This window comes from Barbus barbus, assembly GCF_936440315.1.
Source record: "Barbus barbus genome assembly, chromosome: 32".
Taxonomy (NCBI): domain Eukaryota; kingdom Metazoa; phylum Chordata; class Actinopteri; order Cypriniformes; family Cyprinidae; genus Barbus; species Barbus barbus.
The window spans coordinates 4,833,482-4,854,882 of NC_136760.1; the positions used below are offsets into that span (position 1 = coordinate 4,833,482).

At 36.5% G+C, this 21,401-nt stretch overlaps 1 protein-coding gene across 2 annotated transcripts in view; it reads right to left on the reverse strand.

Moving 5' to 3' along the window:
* Positions 1-21,401, reverse strand: part of arhgap27 (Rho GTPase activating protein 27) — a 48,803-nt gene that overhangs the window by 13,729 nt on the left and 13,673 nt on the right. For both annotated transcript variants that reach the window (XM_079388901.1, XM_079388902.1), the window contains exon 3: positions 5,047-5,511. In XM_079388901.1, the coding sequence (XP_079245027.1) occupies positions 5,047-5,511 (465 nt within the window). The remainder of the gene's footprint in view (positions 1-5,046; positions 5,512-21,401) is intronic.

A 21,401-nucleotide genomic window follows, 5' to 3' on the forward strand; every position in this document is an offset into this window, starting at 1 on the left:
TACCCATTTCTCAAAAGTAGGGCAGTTAACCAGAACATGTCCATCAAGGACTATTGTACATCCCGCGGGTACCAACTCTGGAACTTGTCCCTTGAATTTCACCCAGCCTACTACATCAGCACTTGCTTGTCTGTGTCTTGCTTCCAGAACTTTTTGCACTGCAGGGTAACCATGGAAGTTAGATTGAGGAAAGGATGCGGGTTGCTGGACATAGTTACAGTAAAGGGCATCTAATGAATTTGTGCCAATCAGAACTTGAGGCGTGTTCATCAAATCTGGAACTACCAGGGCTAGAGTAGGTACTTCCGTCTCTGTTCCAAGGAACTCTCAGGGGAATTTTAGAGTCAGTTCCACATATCCGAGATAAGGCACTGTTTGTCCATTCGCCCCTTCCACTTGCAGCAAGTTATCCAACGATTTAAGAGGACAATCTGACAAATTTTCTTCATAAAATGACCAGGGAACCGTGGTTACCTGGGACCCTGTGTCCAGAAGGCAGGAAACCTTTCTCTCACCAACAGTAATTTGGGCAGTGCACTTCACTCCTGCTAATCCTCTTGGTAAATTCCTTAATGGGAATGTGTCATATGCAATCGGTTGGACGGGTGTCTAGATTCCTTAGGGCAATTCTTTTCTTGTCCAGTCTCTGTATGCCCCTCTACAGAGACCATCATCAGTTTAAATGTCTCATAGCTGCAACGTGGTAAAAAAAAGATCTGGAACGCACTGCGTTGTAAAATTGCTGCGATAGCAGAAGACGTAATGACTTCATTCAAAACGCGATTTCATTGGATGCGATTATAATCCTCATTATTTTACATTTATAAATATTTATGTTCATAAATATTTTATTAATCACAGGTACACATTTATTCTCGCTGCACCTTTCATCCTTTTGATGTTATTATTTGCTCTATTATTCTATCTCTGCTACTACCCACTAGTAACCTGGGTTACACAAGTCAATATAATACTTTAGTCTACTAGTAGGAAACAACTGATCAAATATAAGGAGAAAAATAATGATAAAACTAGCAATAAAATAAGCCAAACCAACGAAAAATCGGAATACAGTATTTTTTCTATTAATGATGAAAATAATGCAATCAATAAATTGCTTAAGAACTGTCTTGAAAGGCTTGTATATATGCATATTTAGATGAGGCAATCTAATTTTACATGCTGAATATTAAAAAACACAAATACACACACACACACACACACACACACACACACACACATATATATATATATATATATATATATATTCACCTTATTTTGCAACGCGGAAGTAAATACGATGACGTACTTCCTTATAATGTGTTAGACTTCCGTTTCGCTACCTTGTAGGTAAGGAGCGATGTGGGGAGAACACAGTTAAACGCCGTGATGGTAAATATTTACCACACCCGCGGTGTATAACACAGTGGGAGGATGAAATGAAAAAGTGGCCTGCCATAACTTATGAGGACATTTTAAATTTTGTTGTGTTGTCGCTCGGAGTAGACGAGTCTTCGATGCGGAATTATAAAAGCACGGAGGCATATCAGTAGCTACGTTACCTGCACAGCGGAAAAGTCGGTCGAGTGCTGGTACATGAAATAGACAGCGATTTCGTGTTTTTAAAAGCAGACGTGAATGCAAGTCAAAGTGGCGCAAATGTGCATTCAGAATGTTAGCTTCATTCACCATTCATTTCATGGACAAAATATGCAGTGAAATATGCAATGAAAGTGAATGGTGACTGTGGCTAACATATGTCTCCTTTTTTGTTCCACTGAGGAAAGTATTCAAAGTATTGGAATGATGTGAATAAATGATGACATGTTTTATCTCTTTCATCTGTGAAAGCACTTGTTGATAGTTTTAAATTAGTAATGCAATTTTTTGGTCCTTATCCTTAAACTGATTACTGTGCAGCATTAGGTCGGATTAATAGCATCCAAAATAAGTTATAAAATAACTTAAATATGTGTTTCCTTTTGTTCCATGAGTTTTGAAAAAGTGACGAATTGGTGTTTATTTACCTAGCACTGCTAAACTGTATCATTTTCAGTGTATGTTGGGGGGGAATCAAAATAAATTGCATCTTGACATTATGATTTGTGTTTGTGTGTGTGCATATACAGGGAGAAAAAAGTAATATAAGGTCTTGAAATTAGCTTCTTCGCCCTTCGGAGGTGCGTGCAAATCATAGGGTGCCCCACATCCACATTCAGCTCTTGTGCGTGTATTATGATCAAAACAAATGTCTTGCAGGTATTTTTTACCTTTGAACCAGCTATTATGACACCCTCTAACTGCGCAAAGTACGCCAGTCTTTCTGTAGTCCATATTAAAAGTTAACTAGCCTGTAAAATCTACACAGTCGACGCAAAACTACGTAATCACAATACAACTAATATTAGCGGAAGTGCTTTACCGGAAATCTGACACATTATAGTTCGAAAATGGCGGCGTCCGCGTTTACATGAAAAATAAGGTGAATATATACAGTCCCCTCCATAAGTATTGGAACAGTAAAGACAAAATTGCTCTGTTGGCTGTGGAGTCAAGACATTTGCAAATATGATTAAAAGATGAATATGAGACAAAACTACAGAATGTCACATTTTATTATTAGCCGTTTCAACACATACATGTTTTACCAAATAAAAAGAACAGCACTTTTAGAGTTCATCCCACTCATTGATGTGAGCATAAATATTGGGACAGTTGAACATAAGGCATATAGAAAAGATTAAAAGCTATTATTTAGTTGCAGATCCCTTGCATACAATCACAGCAGTGAGTCTGTGACCCATAGACATCACCAGACTCTTGGTCTCATTCTTTGAAATACTCTTCCCAGCCTTTAATGCAGCCAATTCCAATTGTTGTTTGTTTTGGTGAATTTCTGCCTTTACTCTCCTCTTCAGCTGGTGAAATTCATGTTCAATCAGATTTTATTGACTTGGGCAATCTAAGACTTTCCATTTCTTTGCCCTTATAAATTCTTTGACTGAACTGGCAGGGTCTTTTGGGTCATTGTCCTGATGCAATATGAAGCACTTCCCAATGAATCTGGTGGCATTTTCTTGAATATTGGTAGGCAAGATGGTTTTGTACCCTTCCAAATTCATTCTGCTACTGTCATCATACATTAAGTCATCAGTAAAGCTGAGAGGACCTGTTCCAGAGGCAGCCATGCATGCCCATGCCATGACACCACCTCCACCATGCTTTACAGATGAGGCTGTATGCTTGGGATCATTTGTGTTCCCTTTTTTTCTCCACATTTTTGATAAAGGTTAGATAAAGGTTAATCTTTGTCTCATCGGTCCATAAACACAGTTCCAAAACTCTTCTGGCTCACCTTTATGCTTTTTTGCAAACTCTAATCTTGCCTTTCTATTTTTGGTGCTAGTCAGAGGTTTGCATCTTGCTGTGTAGCATCTGTAATTCTGTGTCAAAGTCTCCTGAGGACAGTAGATTGTCAGAGCATCACCCCAGCTTTCTGGAAGTTGTTGGTGATTTTACAGACACGTCTTTTGGGGTTCATTTTCACAGCTTTTATGATTTGTCTGTCATCAACTACTGTTGTTTTCTCAGCCGATCAGGTAGTTGTTGGTTGCTGGTGTCGCTGGTGGTTTCCAAACTCTTGATTTCTCCATGCCCTTTGTTTTTGCTATAGCTCTAATTGACTTCCTCTTTTCTTTTAGCATCCAAATTGCTTGCTTTTCTCTCAAAGTCAGCTCCCTCATCTTCATCCTGGTTTGTGTGTGTCATCATTGAAAGCAAGATTCAGAATACAGAAGTAATGGATATAACTGATACGACACATTCCCTGCTTTTAATATCTGAAGAATTAATGCAACAGGACACAGCTGATCACTTAGAAAGACCTGTGAGGCAACTGTTCCAATACTTATGCTCACATCAGATAGAGGGATGAAACTATAAAAGTGCTGAACTTCTTAGCTGGTAAAACATCTATGTGTTGAATCACCCAATAATAAAATGTGACATTCTGTAGTTTTGTCTCATATTCATATTTTAATCATATTTGTAAATGTCTGGACCAATTTTGTCTTTACCATTCCAATACTTTTGGAGGACACTGTATATATATATATTTTTTTTTTTTTAAACCATGGGGTCTTTGAACATTTCTGTGGACAATGGGGGATCATGGAGACAAAATGGCTGAAAACCACTGGTTTAATACCCACTGATACCTAGAATGACAACTATAACCATAACTATAAAATCATTTACATGATATTTATACTAAATATAATTTACAGGTTGATAGTGTGAGGTCTGATCCAAAGATGACTTGAACTAAAATGGTTATAAATAAGACAAAGCAAGCAATAAAATATGCCAAGCAAACTAAAATCCCAAAACCAACAAATATCCCCTCAAAAACTGCCAAGGCTATGTATGCTGTATTAAGAAGGATACATTTTTAAAGTTTGATTTCTAAACTTTGAAAAGTAATGTACATTAATGAAATCAAAAAACATCTATTCTATTCTAAAATACAAATTGTAAAAAATATATTCAACTGCAAAAGTCAAAGGGCCTTCGAATATTGTTGTGGGCAATAGGGGCCGTGGAGTCAAAATTGTTGAGAACCAGTGTAATAATAATAATTTACTGTAATAGTAAAAATAATAATTAAAAAAAGCTAAAGATTTTGAAAGCGAAAGGGCTGGGGCGCAGTTGGGGGTTCGGTGCCTTGCTCAAGGGCACCTCAGTCATGTATTGAAGGTAGAGAGAGTCCTTTACATTCACTCCCCCCACCTACAATTCCTGCCGGACCTGAGACTTGAACTCGCAACCTTTGGGTTACGAGTACGACTCTCTAACCATTAGGCCACAACATCCCATTTTAGTCAGGGTAGCACCACATTTCATTTTTGACAGCCTGTAAAGTTGTGTAACGACTGTCAAACCCTCACAGCCTCGTTTTCATCTATGTAAAATCCAATATGGCGTCTAACCTGACTAAGGTCTATATGCACACAAATACCATAATATGGAAACATAAAACCTCCATACCGGGCAATCTTCCAGAAACTGCCCTGGTGGGGTGATGTCCTCCGGGGGATCCCAGGAACTCTGACCTGACACGGGGTTAAAGAAGTAATGCCTGCCAGTATTCTCATCCAGCACCTTCTCCCAGTCCGAGCTCCACCTCCGAGGAGAAGGGACTAGGGGTGAGCTGATGGGAGACTGGGGGAACGAGGGAGGAGAACGGGCCTCCTCCGTCCCCACTGACGACTCCATGGAGTAGCTGAGCGGATACTCCCAGGTGCTGCGGCCCGTAGAGGGTTGGTAGTAGTAATCTTGCCCGCTCTGGTCGTCAGTATGGATCTCCCATCCTGCAGAGTCTAACAGAAGGGTATCGGGAGGGTCTGGGAATTCCTGTAATGGAGTAGCGACGATACTGGAGGGGTCAGGGGTAATCCGACGCACCCGGGGGATATTTACGTACACCGCCGTGAGAGCGCTCTCATCCTCTACCTGATGGACCAAAATGACACCAATGAATGCATACACTTAAACAAGGCAGGAGCTTTCAAACTTGATACCAAAGACACTCAAATATGACACTCTCTTTGCAAGGAACCCATTTTTAAAACGGAGTGTCTATTTACACTAAGTGCAAATAGCCCATCTTGTTGGCAAAGGCAATTTACACTAACTTCGCCCACTAACGTGTGATTGGGTTAGTCAACAATAAAAAAGAAGTTAGTTTAACATCAGTTTCAGTGCCGTAGATGGTAATGTGCATGCTTTTTGACGCGATAGACCCGAGTTCGAGCCCACCTTTTGCCAAACATTTTTTTCTCCCTTTTCAAATCTCATATCGCATCAGAAAGGCATTTATTTTCAATAAAAATGAAGGAAATAATCAAAAAGTTGAAAATAAAGTATCGGGTAGGGTTAGGGTAGGTGTAGGGAGGGCTTTATTGTCCCAATAAGGTGGCATCCATTTAATAAATTTGAATTAAAATGATCATTTACACTCAATACGTTATTATTGCGTACTGTTTTATAATGTACTACAATACTGAGGTGCAGATAATTGCCACTATTTGCAATAAGTAGTATACATAGCAGAAAATCTTGCTATTTTAACATAGTGTAAATAGAATCTATAGCTATTTGCACTTAGAGTAAATAGCATCTGTTACTAAAAAAATATGCTATTTGCACTTGGTGTAAATAGCATCTAATTTCTATTTACACTGAGTGTAAATAGCATCTATTGCTATTTGCACTTAGTGTAAATAGAATCCATCGCTATTTACACAGTGCAAATAGCCGCTGCCTTTTTAAAATACTAAAGGAAGCTATATTTTCATATATGAAGAGCCATTTAGTGTAAGTGTAAGACATTTTTTGTGTGCAATATCACAAAGACAGCGTTGTTTAAAGAGTTAAATAAATAATGTTAATGAAATTAAATAAAAATAAAAAATAAAAAAATAAATAGTTTTGTTTCAGCTAGTTACCAAAGCAAAAATTCTCACTTTCATTTAGGTAAGTGCTTAGAATAATAAATAAAATAAAAATAAAACTTTATAAAAGCTATATAGCTATATTAAGTAAAAGCTAATAAAAAAACAACAACTTTAACTACAGTAAAACAATAACAGAAAATATTCAAATAAAATCTAATTCAAAACATTAACAAAATCTATAATACAGTACTAAATGAATGATACAAAAATAATACTGAAAATTAAAATAACAACAATAATAATAATTGACCTTACACTGTCGTTGTACCAAGCTAAAACAAAATGATTAAAATACATTTTTTAATGAAAATATTTACTTTCAGTTTGACAGCACAGATGATTTAATAAAGCAAAATTCAGTAAATGCATTATTACAATTGAATTAAAAATATAAATTAAAAATACTGGTATCTTTATACATATTAACCTGCAAGTTCTAAAAATACATGCTATAAAATATCTATTTTTGACACCCATGTTCAGATGCAATAACTGTTTTTCAAGACGATTTCTAGATTTTATTTAAAATATGTGATATTTTGTAAATACATGCACGCATGCACACACACACACACACACACATATATATATATATATATATAAACATTACGTTTATAGAATATCATATTTTTTCTTAAGGATAGTAAAAATTAAATGTCAACTGGTCAGAAGCTAAGGATGAAGATATATCAAATCATATCATATGAACATGAAATTATATAAATGGTGTGCTTTTGACTGAAGACACATGTAACTTCAGATGAGCTTTCATAGTGATACTGACCTTATGTAAACAGGTGATTGTGTAATGTCACAAACGTTAATACAAAGAGCAAAACAAACAGTAGATGGAGCATCTGCTTTCACACCCTCCTCCCACAATCCTCCCCTATGCAAAATGAAGCATGCTCGGAAGGACTCTCCACATCACCAGCAAGAAAAACAAAAGCAAACGCTCCCTAACCTGAGGAACATTCAACACCAACAGCACTGTCGACTGCACTCTGGAAACACACTTACGCTCAAACTAACAAGGTGATTTTGACTAGGCCTGAAGCCTCATGTGCCCGTTACAGAAAGAGAGCACTTCCTGTGTGCGCTGATCACAGGAAACAGACCAAGAGTCGACAGTCGTAAAGAAGAAAACCATAAAGAGGTTTTCATCGTTTTTTGTGTCCTGTTTACAGATGGCCAAAACCACAGCAGATAAAGCTCACATGGTCCTGATTAGAGAATGAAGCACGTCTCATCCCACAAATGGACAGTGAATCAGTGATAGTTTTTGACTGTCAGTGTTTGTGATAGTGTATGTAATGCTACTGCTGTGATGGAACTAGACCAGTGGTTTTGGGACTGATCCCGAAACAAGGCAATCTGTCAACTTGAGGGTTACTGCATGAACTTTCTTCCAGCACAGACATGTTCATATTGTTATAGTTGTTTGAGGGCTCTGCTATTTTCAAACTAAGTTGTGCTCTTCTGAAGAAAATATGAGTGGTGTTTGCCTGCCCTTCTGAAAAAAAAGTATAGGCTACTATTAAAACAAGCAGTTATTACAGAAATAAAATACTTTCAAAGAATATACTTAAGGCTGAACTAACTATAACGTATTCAGATATTTAACTGGATGTTATTTGCAATTAAATGAAAATTCATATTAAATGCAACTAGTTAAACTCAATACTGCTTTTTTGACCCACTTAAAGAGATGAAAATTGAACTCAAAAATGAAAATTGTCTTAATTTACTCAACTTTAAGTTGTTCCAAACCTCTATGTATTTATTTCAGCTGAACACATAAGAAGATGTTTTGATGAATGTTGGTAACCAGACAGTTGAAGGTAGTGTTTTTTCCCATACTATGGAAGTCAATGGCTACCGTCAACTTTTTTGGTTACCGATTTTGGTTACCGATTTAAGTAGGATTTAAGTACATCTTTATATGTTTTTCATAATTCTATCGTCTTTGAAATGTGGTTCAAGTGTACTGCTGAATGTTCTAACAAGCATTTATGGAAAACGAATGTATTTTTTAAAACTTGTATGTCATGTATTTAAATATATTTTTCATTACACATTTGTGATGATGAAGATGCAATTTAGTGAATTTAAAATACATTTACTTTAAATCAAATATCAAATAACACATTACAGTTAAAATTATAATATAATTTTAAAATATAATAAAATACTTTACATGTGTATTAGTATGTAAGCAACCACCAAACAACCACATAATAATGCGCAAAAAACCATTCTGAACACCTTAAGAACCACATAGCAACACCTTGGCATGGTCAGTACCACTGCACAACCTCATGAAAAAAAGCACACTTAATCATTTTGAATATGCACGTGTAGTGTACTTAGTGTACGACTGTATTTTTAAGAAACGGTTCTCGCAGATAATGCAGTGTTAATGAAATAAAAGGCCACTTAAATGATCTTAAAGAGAGTATTTCTTAACACACTTAACTGCACTTTTAAAAAGTGCACTTTGTAATAATGTACATTTTTCATTTTCATTTGTAAATCATGTTTTAATAATCTTTTTGTCGCAATTTAAAGAAGTACACTTATTTTGATGTTGGCTAACTGGCTTAAGTCTCTATGATATTCTGGTCTTTAAGGCTGGAATACACTACACATTTTCTTCCCAGATTTTTCCCTGATTTACAGTGTGGAGAAGTTGACACTAGTTGCCGAAAATCATGGCCAATTTGCAGGTTTGAGTTGGCAGATTTCATAGAAAATTTTGTAGTGTATGATGGGCACAGATTTTTAGCTTCAGACTTTGATTCCATCCCTTCATCCATATCAAACATGTTTGATATTTTGAGCTGATTTTAGAACACATTGTTTTCATTTGTCATGCAACAACTGTGAGTTTGTTGTGATCAGAACAACTTAAAGTCTGCTAGTGTGTGATCCTCAGTCATTTCGTGTATAAAGGGCAGTTTTTCCTCTGTTGCTATTACAAAGTCAGTAAGTGTATGATGTCCAGTGTTTTAAAATCTGTGTAGTGTATTCCAGCCTTAAGAGAAGCCTATGAGATTTTATCCCATTTTATCATCTGCCAGGGAAAAATCATAAGCTTTGCTCTCTTAGAAAAGTAACAACAAAACAAATAGGACTATCTATGGTGCACTGAAAAAAAAAAGTTTGAGCCAACCAGCTTCAGCAGATTTTTGAGTTCTCTCAACTTTTAAGTTGAATAAACTTAAAACAACAAGTTGAACAAAACTCAAAAAACTGCTGAAGCTGGTTGCCTTAAAATATTAAGTTTGCTCAACTTTTAATGTTTTATTTTGTTTTACAGTGCTGTAAAAAATCAAAAGTTGAGCAAACTTAATATTTTAAGGCAACCAGCTTCAGCAGTTTTTTGAGTTTTGTTCAAAACTTAAAAGTTGAGAGAACTTTTTTTTTTTTCTTTTTTTGTCATTCATATGCTTGTGCATGTTGCAAAAGCAGGGCACAGACATTTACTACTTTGGGTTAGGGGTTTGTTCACATGCTTAACTGAAAATATGAGAAAATTAGTAATAGTATTAAAAAACAAAGGTATATAGTGAAAACTGTAAAATAATTAAAAACGAGTAATAGGCTTTAGTTTGCTCTTAAGGTTCCTTTAGTGCTCAACAGGGATTGCAAAATATTTTTTTACCACACAGTACATGATACGGAAGAACCCACGATGTTCCCTGCACATGCATGTAGAGTGAAGATGGCTGTGGAATAGATGTTTATGTGATTACTGCGGTACTGAGCTCACCTTTAGCCTCGAGAGAGGCCTGTACAAGGACATACCTCTCCTGAGAAACGTCTGTGTGAGAGAGAGACAGACACAAAGACAGAAAAAGATACAGAAGAGCAAGCGTGACAATCGAAGCACAACAACGGAAATAAAAGCTAGCATGTCGGTACGTCACATCCTGGGTCTATATTTACCAGCCTTTGGTGCAGACCAAGCCTGACTCTCAGCCACAAGTGCTGAAGTGCATCAACTGACAGGAAACAGCTTCATTACTATAATCATCACAAACAATAGCCGCACAAATACACCTACCATATTAAGCACTGAAGAAGAACTGAGTGATCAAGATAGGGATGTGTCACCTAAAAATGAAAATTCAGTCAAAATGCTATTTACTCTCCTAACATAAACCATACCTGTGCAAACCCATATGACTTTCTTTTTCTGTGGAATATGAAAGGAGAAGTGTTTAAATACTGGCCACTATTTTCCATGTTATGAAAGTGAATGGGGATCTGGGCTGTCAAGGTCAAAAATGAAATATTGTACTCAATATGACCTATATTCTAAGTTTCAACAGCTTTGTGTGATGACCAGACAGACATTTAAGTCTTCATTATTAGTGATGTTTAAAGGTGCAGTTGTCTTTTGTTCTATTCTCTGTTGTGACACACTACTTGTCAAAAGTTTAGAATAATTAAGATTTTAATGAAAACATTTTTAAATAAATCTCTTATGCTCACCAAGGCTGCATTTATTTGATTAAAAATACAGTAAAAACAGTAGTTTTCTGAACTATTATCAAAATTTATTAGAATACATTGTAAAATGTAATTTATTCTTGCGATGCAAAGCTGAATTTTCAGCATCATTACTCCAGTCTTAAGTGTCACGTGATCCTCCAGAAATCATTTTAATATGCTGATTTGCTGCTCAAGAAACATTTCTCAACATTATCAATGTTGAAGTTTTTGCTGCGTACTAGTTTTGTGGAAACTGTGATAGTGTGAAACTCTAAATGATTGATTGACCTTGATAGCCTGGATCCCCATTCACTTTCATCCTATGAAAAAAAGCGTCCAGCACATTCTTCTAACATTTAACCTTTCGTGTGCACAGAAGTCATGCAGGTTTCTAACAACATGAGGGTATGTAAATGATGACAGAACTTTCATTTTTGGCTGAACTATCCCTTTAAATCCGTTTAAAGCAAAGGGAGTGATGAAATCCCCAGCCTTAAATGTATGCCATCGCTTTGTGAGATAAATTTAGATGATCTGAATGCGCTGGCCAACAGAGACAGCCACACAACCTGTATAAGTCATTGTACAAGTAGGCTAACTGAGAGGAAAAAAGAGAAAGAAGCAGTGGATGTATAGGGAGAAGTCTATAAAGCAGGAACTATACACAGTATGCAGTTCATCACATTATGGAAGCTTGGAACCTTGCAGACTGAGCAATTCAACAAAACTTCCTTTTTCTGATCAGAACTGCAGAGATGCTAAAGGTCAACTGTCTCGCAGCTGCTCTGTTTTAGAGAGTTTTACAAAACTGGGCAGCTTTACTGTGACAAACACTTGACCCTGATGATGTTTAACCAGTGCATTTGAGATATCTACGCCGGGGAGTGTCTCAACAGGAAGAAACCACATCCTAACCGAGAACACAACACAACACAACAGAAGCACACTTACATGCTAAATCCAACTAATGCGCCACACTGAAACACCACCTAGTGATTTTAATGCACATCACTCATATATAGACACTACGTGTTACATATTGAACCGTCAAGCCAATTCATTGCTTTTTACACATCAAAGTTACAACAAAGAGCATTTCCGTGCCCAGAAACCCAGTTTTAATGGGTTGTGGACGTACCTGCGTGTTCAGAGAGAGAGGCATCGCACTTCTGGGTCGGTGGTTGGTCCGAATCTTAGCGTAGAAATCCACCATGTCTTTGTTTAGATCAGTCAGTACAGCTGATCAGAAACAGTCAAACTCTAAGTTATCCAACAGTGAGCATCATGGTGAACAAGCTGACCCTGAGTCGCACACACACACTCATGCAAACATATACACCCTCTGCATCCGTAGCCGATGTTGCCACTGAGGAACATCTGTCTTGAAGCGCTACTCTGCTAGAGTGAAAGGGGGAGGGGGCAAATAAAGAGAACAGATGGATGGAGAGAGACGGAGGCAGGTATGACCGACCGTATGAATGTATGATGAAGATATGAAAAGAGTCAATGGGTCAAAAAAGAAGTGGTGTGTAATTGCTTGATTTCAGGTAACTTTGCAAACATAAAAATCTTGTCAAGTATTGTCAAGTCTGAATTACATAACTTACTCTTTTTCCTCATCAAAACAGAACCTATTCTAGTCACTGAATTGAGTACATTTCCTCAACGTCCCTAAAATTACACATTTTGACCGTCACAACCAAAAAAAGAAGCATGCTTGCATTTCACAATAAACTTACAGGATTGCTCAGAGGTTGTTCTTTTATAACTCAGTTTAAAGTGAAGATGAAGAAAATCTATGACTTTAGTTATTTTCCTAAAACATATTCCTGGTCACAAATCACTGGTCCATGTTATTCTAAAGAAATCTTTATCTTTCTTCAAAATGTATTAACTTGAAACAACTTTCCTTTCCCTATGATTTTCTAAGAATTTCACGTAGGCTGCACGTGGCTATTTTGTTTCCAAATATCCATTCAAAAAAACAAATTTAAAAGTTTAAGGCAACCAGCTTCAGCAGATTTTTGAGTTATTTTACTTATTTTTTAGGAGATTTTTCAGTTTTCTCAACTTTTTGTTGAATAAACTTAAAACAACAAGTTGAAAAAAACCTCAAAAAACTGCTGAAGATGGTTGCTTTAAAATTTTAAGTTTGCTCAACTTTTAATGCTTTTTTTTTTTTTTTTTTTACAGTGCTGTAAAAAAATCAAAAGGTGACAGAACTTAAACATTAATAACATAGTATTAAAAAAGTGAGTGAAGTGAAGTGACATACTGCCAAGTATGGTGACCCATACTCGGAATTCGTGCTCTGCATTTAACCCATCCAACGTGCACACACACACACAGCAGTGAGCACACACACACACACACACTGTGAACACACACCCAGAGCAGTGGGCAGCCATTTATGCTGCGGCGCCCGGGGAGCAGTTGGGGGTTCGGTGCCTTGCTCAATGGCACCTCAGTCGTGGTATTGAGGGTGGAGAGAGCGCTGGACATTCACTCCCCCCACCTACAATCCCTGACGGCCCGAGACTCGAACCCACAACCTTTGGATTACGAGTCCGACTCTCTAACTATTAGGCCACGACTTCCCACTTCCCACTGTATAAACAAGTTATATAGTGAAAACTGTAAAATAATTAAAAACGAGTAATAGGCTTTAGTTTGCTCTTAAGGTTCCTTTAGTGCTCAACAGGGATTGCAAAATATTTTTTTACCACACAGTACATGATACGGAAGAACCCACGATGTTCCCTGCACATGCATGTAGAGTGAAGATGGCTGTGGAATAGATGTTTATGTGATTACTGCGGTACTGAGCTCACCTTTAGCCTCGAGAGAGGCCTGTACGAGGACATACCTCTCCTATTTTGTTTCCAAATAGCCATTCAGTCATTATTTTAGCAAACTGGCTCCATTCTGATATGCAACACCCACTTTTCATATTACAATTCCCAATTCAAGTCTCACCATGCTATTTTTCTATATCACTTGTATTCAATGTGAATGTGAAACTATGTCATATTATGAAGTAAAATTGGAAAATAACATCAAATCCTGACAAACTAATCAGCTCTTGGGATATTTAAATAGACATGGTTCTTGATAAGTAGCAAGAGTTTAATAGCGTATATGAGAAACACTAAGTTCATATTAGGATCTCTAACTTTTTATAGACTTGAGAGTAGACTTGTAGGTATCTTGAGATACTATTACACTGTAGTTTTTATAAATATTTTGAATTAGCTTTCATTTTTATATTTTTGGTTTCACTTTAATTTAGTTTTCGCAATTTTGTTGTGCATCTTTTTATTATTTTTATATATTTTTTAATGCCTATATAGGTTTTATTTATGTTTTTATTAGGTTTAGTTTTTTCTTAGCACATAAATTGAAAACAAAAGGAAAAAAATCTTGCATTGTCAACTAGCTAAAATAATTTTACGTTATTAATTTTTATTTCAATAAATTTGACGATTATATTAACACGTTTTATGGTTTTAGTTTTCTAAAATAACCCTGACTTGAGCACATTTTGAGACAATGTTGAGATCTCTTCTGACATATGTGTGAAATTACTGGAGAATTTTACTCAGGATAAAAATAAGAGAAGCAGGGGACTTTTCCAGGCATTTCCATTAACTTCTTATTTCTAAGAGAATTACAATAGATACTTTAGAATTCAAGATGTTTCTTTTCTATGCATTTTATTCTATACAATTTAATGTGTTGTAGAGTAAACGCTGCAATGAAACTGAAATAGCAACAGATCTTATCTACCATATTGTAATGTACATCTGAGTGTAATTATAGCTCTATAACATGTATAGATAGATAAGGTGACTTTCCAATTCATGCCGACTTTAACTATATTTTTAGATTCAAGTGTAAATCAACATAGGTATACAAGCCTCAACAAGCTGATGGACAGGTAAAACAATGTGTATTTAAAATGCCATGATGTGGTGCCACGATATAGAGCAGAGGACAACTGTGAATGTTTAGCGATGTTTGAAACAGGAAATATGTTTAGGATACGCAGGGGGAATTACTCAACTACTGTACATCCAAGCAGTCAGACAAGCAGGAAAACAGCTTCCTCATCTGAAATCCAATCTTTGCTAATTTTAAATAACACTGTTTTCCCTGACTGTGGTTGAGAAGACACAGAGATCCTACAGTTTGGATATCACACCTATGATCAAACCCTTTTTCCTCCTTCTAATGATGGATGTGGGTAAGTGACAAAGGCCAGGCATATACAGTTCCTGGAACAAGCCTAAAGTAAAAATGCCCCAGCCTGTTTCACGGATTACTATTCACAAGTAGCTTTGTTATTCAAATCTTTAACATGGCAGCCTACAGCTATATGACTTGGATATTACCAAGTCGAGCTAAATACAAACACAGAAAACTTAGATGATCAAGCTCCTCTAGAACTTTCATTTAGAACTCATCTAGAAACATTAGCAAGGTGCCCAGATTAGACATCAAAAATGAGCAGGAATGACATGAGTTAATGTGTAACGCAATGTCCCGTACTATTTATAACACTCTGCAATTTCATTTTTTACCCTGAGGGAATCCTTGCTTTTGACTGACAGCAGCTAAGAGTTTCTCTCCGTAAGCATCAATGGTATGAAATCCACTGTGCAGACAGAAGAATGTGAACAACAGTCCGGTCCTTTCTAAACACAAACACTTTCTCAGGTGCTGTACCGCCCATGAGATTACCACAGATACTATACGCTGTTAAAATCAGGGTGTAGACAAAACTAGGAGCAATAGCTAACATTTTCCGGGTTTAAGTCAGAGTCTGCATGACTTGTTGCACTTCTTGTCACATGATTTATCCAAAAAACAAAATGAAAAGAAAAATTTAGAAGGTTTGTATAACTATCCTTTGTGCATTTTTATGCAGTTCATTATTTACTGCAAGCCGATAATGCCACGTGTGTCATATTTTATAAATTCGATGGTGCTGTGAAAACCTGACATCCAACCAGCAGATACAGCCAATCATTTAACCAATTTGGGGGCGGGACTATCTGTTTGGAGGAGTGGTCAGGAAAACCTGTTTGGACACAATCATTACAGCAATTACTGCAGATAGAATTAGGAGATGCAAAGATGTAATACTCTGTGTAATTATGAACATTTATGTCTAATGGTTTGTGACTCTTTTTGCATGGCTGTAAAGGAAGCAATTTGCATTCCTGAGTCAGCCTGACCTTAATGCTGCCTCGCGTACATCAGAATAATCATAAATAGGAGTTTTCTTTGGACATGAACGACTTCTCAAGATGTATTTACAGCTGATAAACTCAAATTTCTGTTACTGACGTAAACAATTACGTTACTGACTGTTAATTTTTAATCGTTTTCCCACAACATCACAACATTTACATATATAAATAACAATTTGATGCATACTGTATGTATTTTACACTCTGTGAATAGCATTTATTTGACCAAGATTACCAGAATTGTCAACAAGCTTACTATCTAGATATGTGAATGTATACAAAAAGTGCCTGTAATGTTTATATGGGACGCTATATTTTATAAATCTGTTGAATAGTCACAAAATCTGTCAATGGGGGGGGCATGCTTTCTTAGGTACTAATTTAGGTACTAACATGTATTCTTTAAAGTATTAATATGTAACATTAAGGTACATATATGAATTTTTTAGGGGTAAATAAGGTACAAAAGTATACCGTTTCGCCCCAGTGTCAACGTTTGCACCTTTTATCTGAGAATGTTTGACTAAACATCTTTAATAAGATTTCCCCAAGAATTAGGCAAGAATTAATTGTTATTCCTATTCTGTCTGACAACAAACCACTTGAATACAACAAACTCGTAATTATGACTTCAGAAGTGGAAAGTAGGAAATTTCCAAAAGCATGATAAGGCAGCATAATTCCATACAAATAATGTGACTATAGCCATAATGTGGAAAATAATTTACTGTTCACATTTGCATATTTTACCACTATATATTTGGAAATACGAAAGTCCTTTAGACACATTTCATCAGATTGTACATCAAACACCATATTACTCTAAATGACACTGCTTTCAGTGGCTGAAGTGCAACAGCATGTTACACAGAAACATCACTTCTGTCTAACCTGTTGATAGTCAAGGAATTTACAGCTATAATGAATTCAGAAAGAAGTGATTGTATGGTGCACAGAGGGGACGGCATGCTGCTGATTACTTAACCAAATTACTTATCAACCAATTAAATAGAGGCTGCAAAATCAGCAGCTTGAACTCCATCCTCTCTTTTCATACACACACATTTTTACAGAGGGGCCATTCGGGGGACCCAGCAGCTCCCCCTTCGTGTTACATCACCAATCATGGCCTGGAATCCTGGATTACCTCATTGAAAACTACAAGTCTAAGAGCTTATAGCACACTGCAGCCCTTTATCTGCCCATCATCACTCAGGCACCTTTTCTTCCCCGTCTCTCAAACATATGTGCACATTAACATTCTGTGGCAAATGCAACAACATTAAAATAGACTACTGTAGCAGTCAAACTCAACAAGAATAATGAACGTGTTTTTGCTAATTAAAAACTCATCACCACAATTCTAGATTGTTTTGGTGATTAACTATGCCACTTTGATCTGGGTGGTTTCTATTGGGGTTACTGGTCGGCCTTTATGATATTTTGGTCCCTCAGTCAAAGTTTTTTAGTCAGCTTTTTTTTGTCGACCAGACGAGAATCTTAAGCGCAAACAGCAGCATGGCCACACTAAAAATGTGTTACCATGATCTTGTTGAAATTTCACATCCTGTTCTAAGAAGAGTGGAAAACACTCACACTATCATTGAGGTGACTGGAAGTTAACCATGTAGTGGGTACCATTCTGTTATGATAAGGATTAAAAAATATTCTATATAATTCACAAGTAACAATTTCTAGCCAACTGACCCTTCGCAAATTCCTGCCCTCCTTAGTTACTGTTGCTATGTCCGACAAGCCATGCTGCTTTGTCACTACACATCATGTTCTCACGCAGTGAAAAATACATCGCGACATACAAGACAGAGCAGGTTACTTCTGGTATGAAGTACAAAGTCTCAGCTTTCAAATTTTGCCATAATAAATTCAAACAATAAATAGCGTTTTGTGGCTCTTTAATGTTTTGTGACAGATCGCTGTAGCACCTCAGTTCAAGCGGCGCGTGTGAACCGATCATCTTTTCATATTACTTAAAACATGAAATAAACATGAATAAACATCAGAAGGTACTTTATTTCAACCACGGAAAGACGTCAATACACACAATTTTTCATGTTTAAGTCCACCGAAGGTAATCTACTCTCCTGTCTGATTTGTTTGTCGGACAAGATCGGACAAGATTTGCTCAGATTGCTTGTCAATCGAAGGGTCAATTAAACATTGCTGTGCATGACTATAGTTTTTTTCTAAAGACTTTTTAAATTACCTGATATTCCCAGACAATCAAGGTTTTCAAACCTCACTGGTTCTTGTGTGATGATATTATGACATTTAATCATATGCCACACAAGAGCCAATGAAGTTTCACATTTATATTTGATTTGGGCTCTGTCGATATTTTCAATTTGATTTGAAAATTAACTTTGTATTACTTTTACGCGTCCTTCCTGAAACTTTTATGCTTCCTAAAATCCCACTGACTATTATTGTATAGAAAAAAAACATCTGATTCTTCCCTTTTGGATTTCACTTTTGGATTTGATTTAATTCTCCAATAGCAAAAACCGAAACTTCCCCTATTCACACCTGGAATCCCACAGAATGTAAAAATATGCCCAGTGCAAAAGAGAACCGAGAAACCTTCAGTGCTGCTCTCAATCTACCGGTTGAGGAAGTTTATGTGTGTCTTTTACCCTTTTGAAACTACTTTCCATAAGCAGTGAAACTGATATATACAGTCATGGCCAAAAATATTGGCAGTTGGTAAATATGATCAAAGAAGGCTGTGAAAATGAATCTGCATTGTTAATCCTTTTGATCTTTTATTTAAAAAATTCACAAAAATCTAACCTTTCATTGGATAATAAGAATTTAAAATGGGGGGAAATATCATTATGAAATAAATGTTTTTCTCTAATACACATTGGCCACAATTAACGGCACCCTTTAATTCAATACTTTTTGAAACCTCCATTTGCCAGTTTAACAGCTCTACATTTTCTCCAATAATACCTTATGAGGTTAGAGAACACCTGACAAGAGATCAGAGACTATTCCTTCATCCAGAATCACTCCAGATCCTTCAGATTCCCAGTTTCATGTTGGTAATATAATAATATAATATAATATAAAATAATAATCCATCTGTCTTGAGCCTTTTTCTGCCTTCGACCCAAACAGACACCAACATCTTGTGACCCTAAATGTGATTTGGAAAATAGATAGATGGATAATATGACATTATATAAGTGTTTCACCATGTTTAATAAACTTTTTGGCATATAAACAGATCTGTGGCGTGACAAATTCATTAGTATAAATATGTATTCTCTCAAAGAGAAACTATAATAATCTAACAATAATTAGATAAAAAAAGTATCATATCATCATGGAGTATACCATGTATCAAGTATCATGTCATCATGGAGTATACCATGATGACACACTGCAAAACAGTGCTGACATTGCTTGCATTTTCATGGCAGCTGACCAAATATAGCATGCAGACGCTCCAACAAGCAAGTTATTTTTCCGTGACTTCAAAACAAACTGGTGGAACTTCCCATATTTTGTTGAATGGAGAAAGGCAGAATAGTTAAGATCAGCCATGCTGAAAAGAGCTGAAAAAGCAACAAGTGGTTCATAACTCCACTATTTGTCTCCAATAAATCTGCTCAAGAACTAACCAATATTGATCCAAAGTCTGTATAGTGGTGAGTTACTGGGGGAGGGGAATAGCTGAACATTTGTTTCGAACAAACGTTCACAGTAGTACATGTTGTGGAAATTTGCATCAGTGTATTACTGTGCTAAAATTAATCTCCCCACCTATAAAGCGCCGTCCTAATTACTAAACGAAGTGCAAAGACATTAATGAGCACATCAGCACAGAGCAACAGCCACACAGATATAAACACTACAGGCAGACACAACTCAGCAACAACACAATAATTAATCGGTGACATTTTATACTGCAGAATTTGTGTTTGTATATTTAAATGTTATTTTATAACACATTAAAAATGTTGTAATTGAACAAGAATTACAGATGCAATGTGCTGACAAAAATTTTGTATGCACACTGTTTTAAGATTGCAATTGCTTTGCTGAGTGGAGCTTTTGCAATGTTTTAATGATTAAGTGGAGAGACAGGCAGTATGGGACTCCAATGGGGATATACCTGCCAAATATTTGCACTTGGATTAATTTACAAAATTAGCATCACTCAAAATTTTCAGGACCCCATTGGGCACAAACTTGCATCTCTCGTAATCCTAAACTACTCCACCTATGCTGCTCACACTCACGCGTGACGCTCCAGTCGTGCACATGCACTAGGATCTGAGGTCTTCCAGTGCACAGCGCTGTGTGAGATGCATTAGCATAAGCTGACCTACATATCCAGGACCGCACACCAGCGCTACGCATTGTGCCCGCCGAACTGAATGGCACCTCAGCCATGCCACTGCTGAAGCCACCATCGCTATGGAAACCAGAACTTCAGTTTTTCGTGCTATCCCACCAAACTAAAACCCATAGAGAAGACAGCACAGACTAACAAATCTGCTGAAATGGACACTTCGAGGAAAGATGCAAAGAAAATGACTTTTTATGCATAACTATCTTAGGAGCAGCATGGATGGCTCTTGGCTCTATGATGACATTTGTGACCCTGGACCACAAAACCAGTCTTAAGTGTCAATTTTTAAAAATTGAGATTTATACATAATCTGAAGAAATAAGCTTTCCATTGATGTACGGTATGTTAGGATCAGACAATATTTGGCTGAGATACAACTATTTGAAAATTGGGGTGCAAAAAAAAAGAAGAAAAAATAGAGAGAAAAATCGCCTTTAAAGTTGTCCAAATTAAGTTCTTAGCAATGCATATTACTAATCAAAAATTAAGTTTTGATATATTTAAGGTAGAAAATTTACAAAATATGTTCATGGAACATGATCTTTACTTCTGTCAGGACCACTATCGTCAAAGATGATTGACAATTAGTATATAGTTTGGATTGGCAGAATGGTTCTGTTCTGGGCAAGAACTCCCTGCACATCCATGCAGCCTAGCAGAGAGCAGGGAGAGCAGCAATAACCCCCCAGGGTAAACAGAACAGAAACAACAAAAGTATTGCAGATTTGTTAAAAAGTTCAGTAATTTTATGTACACATT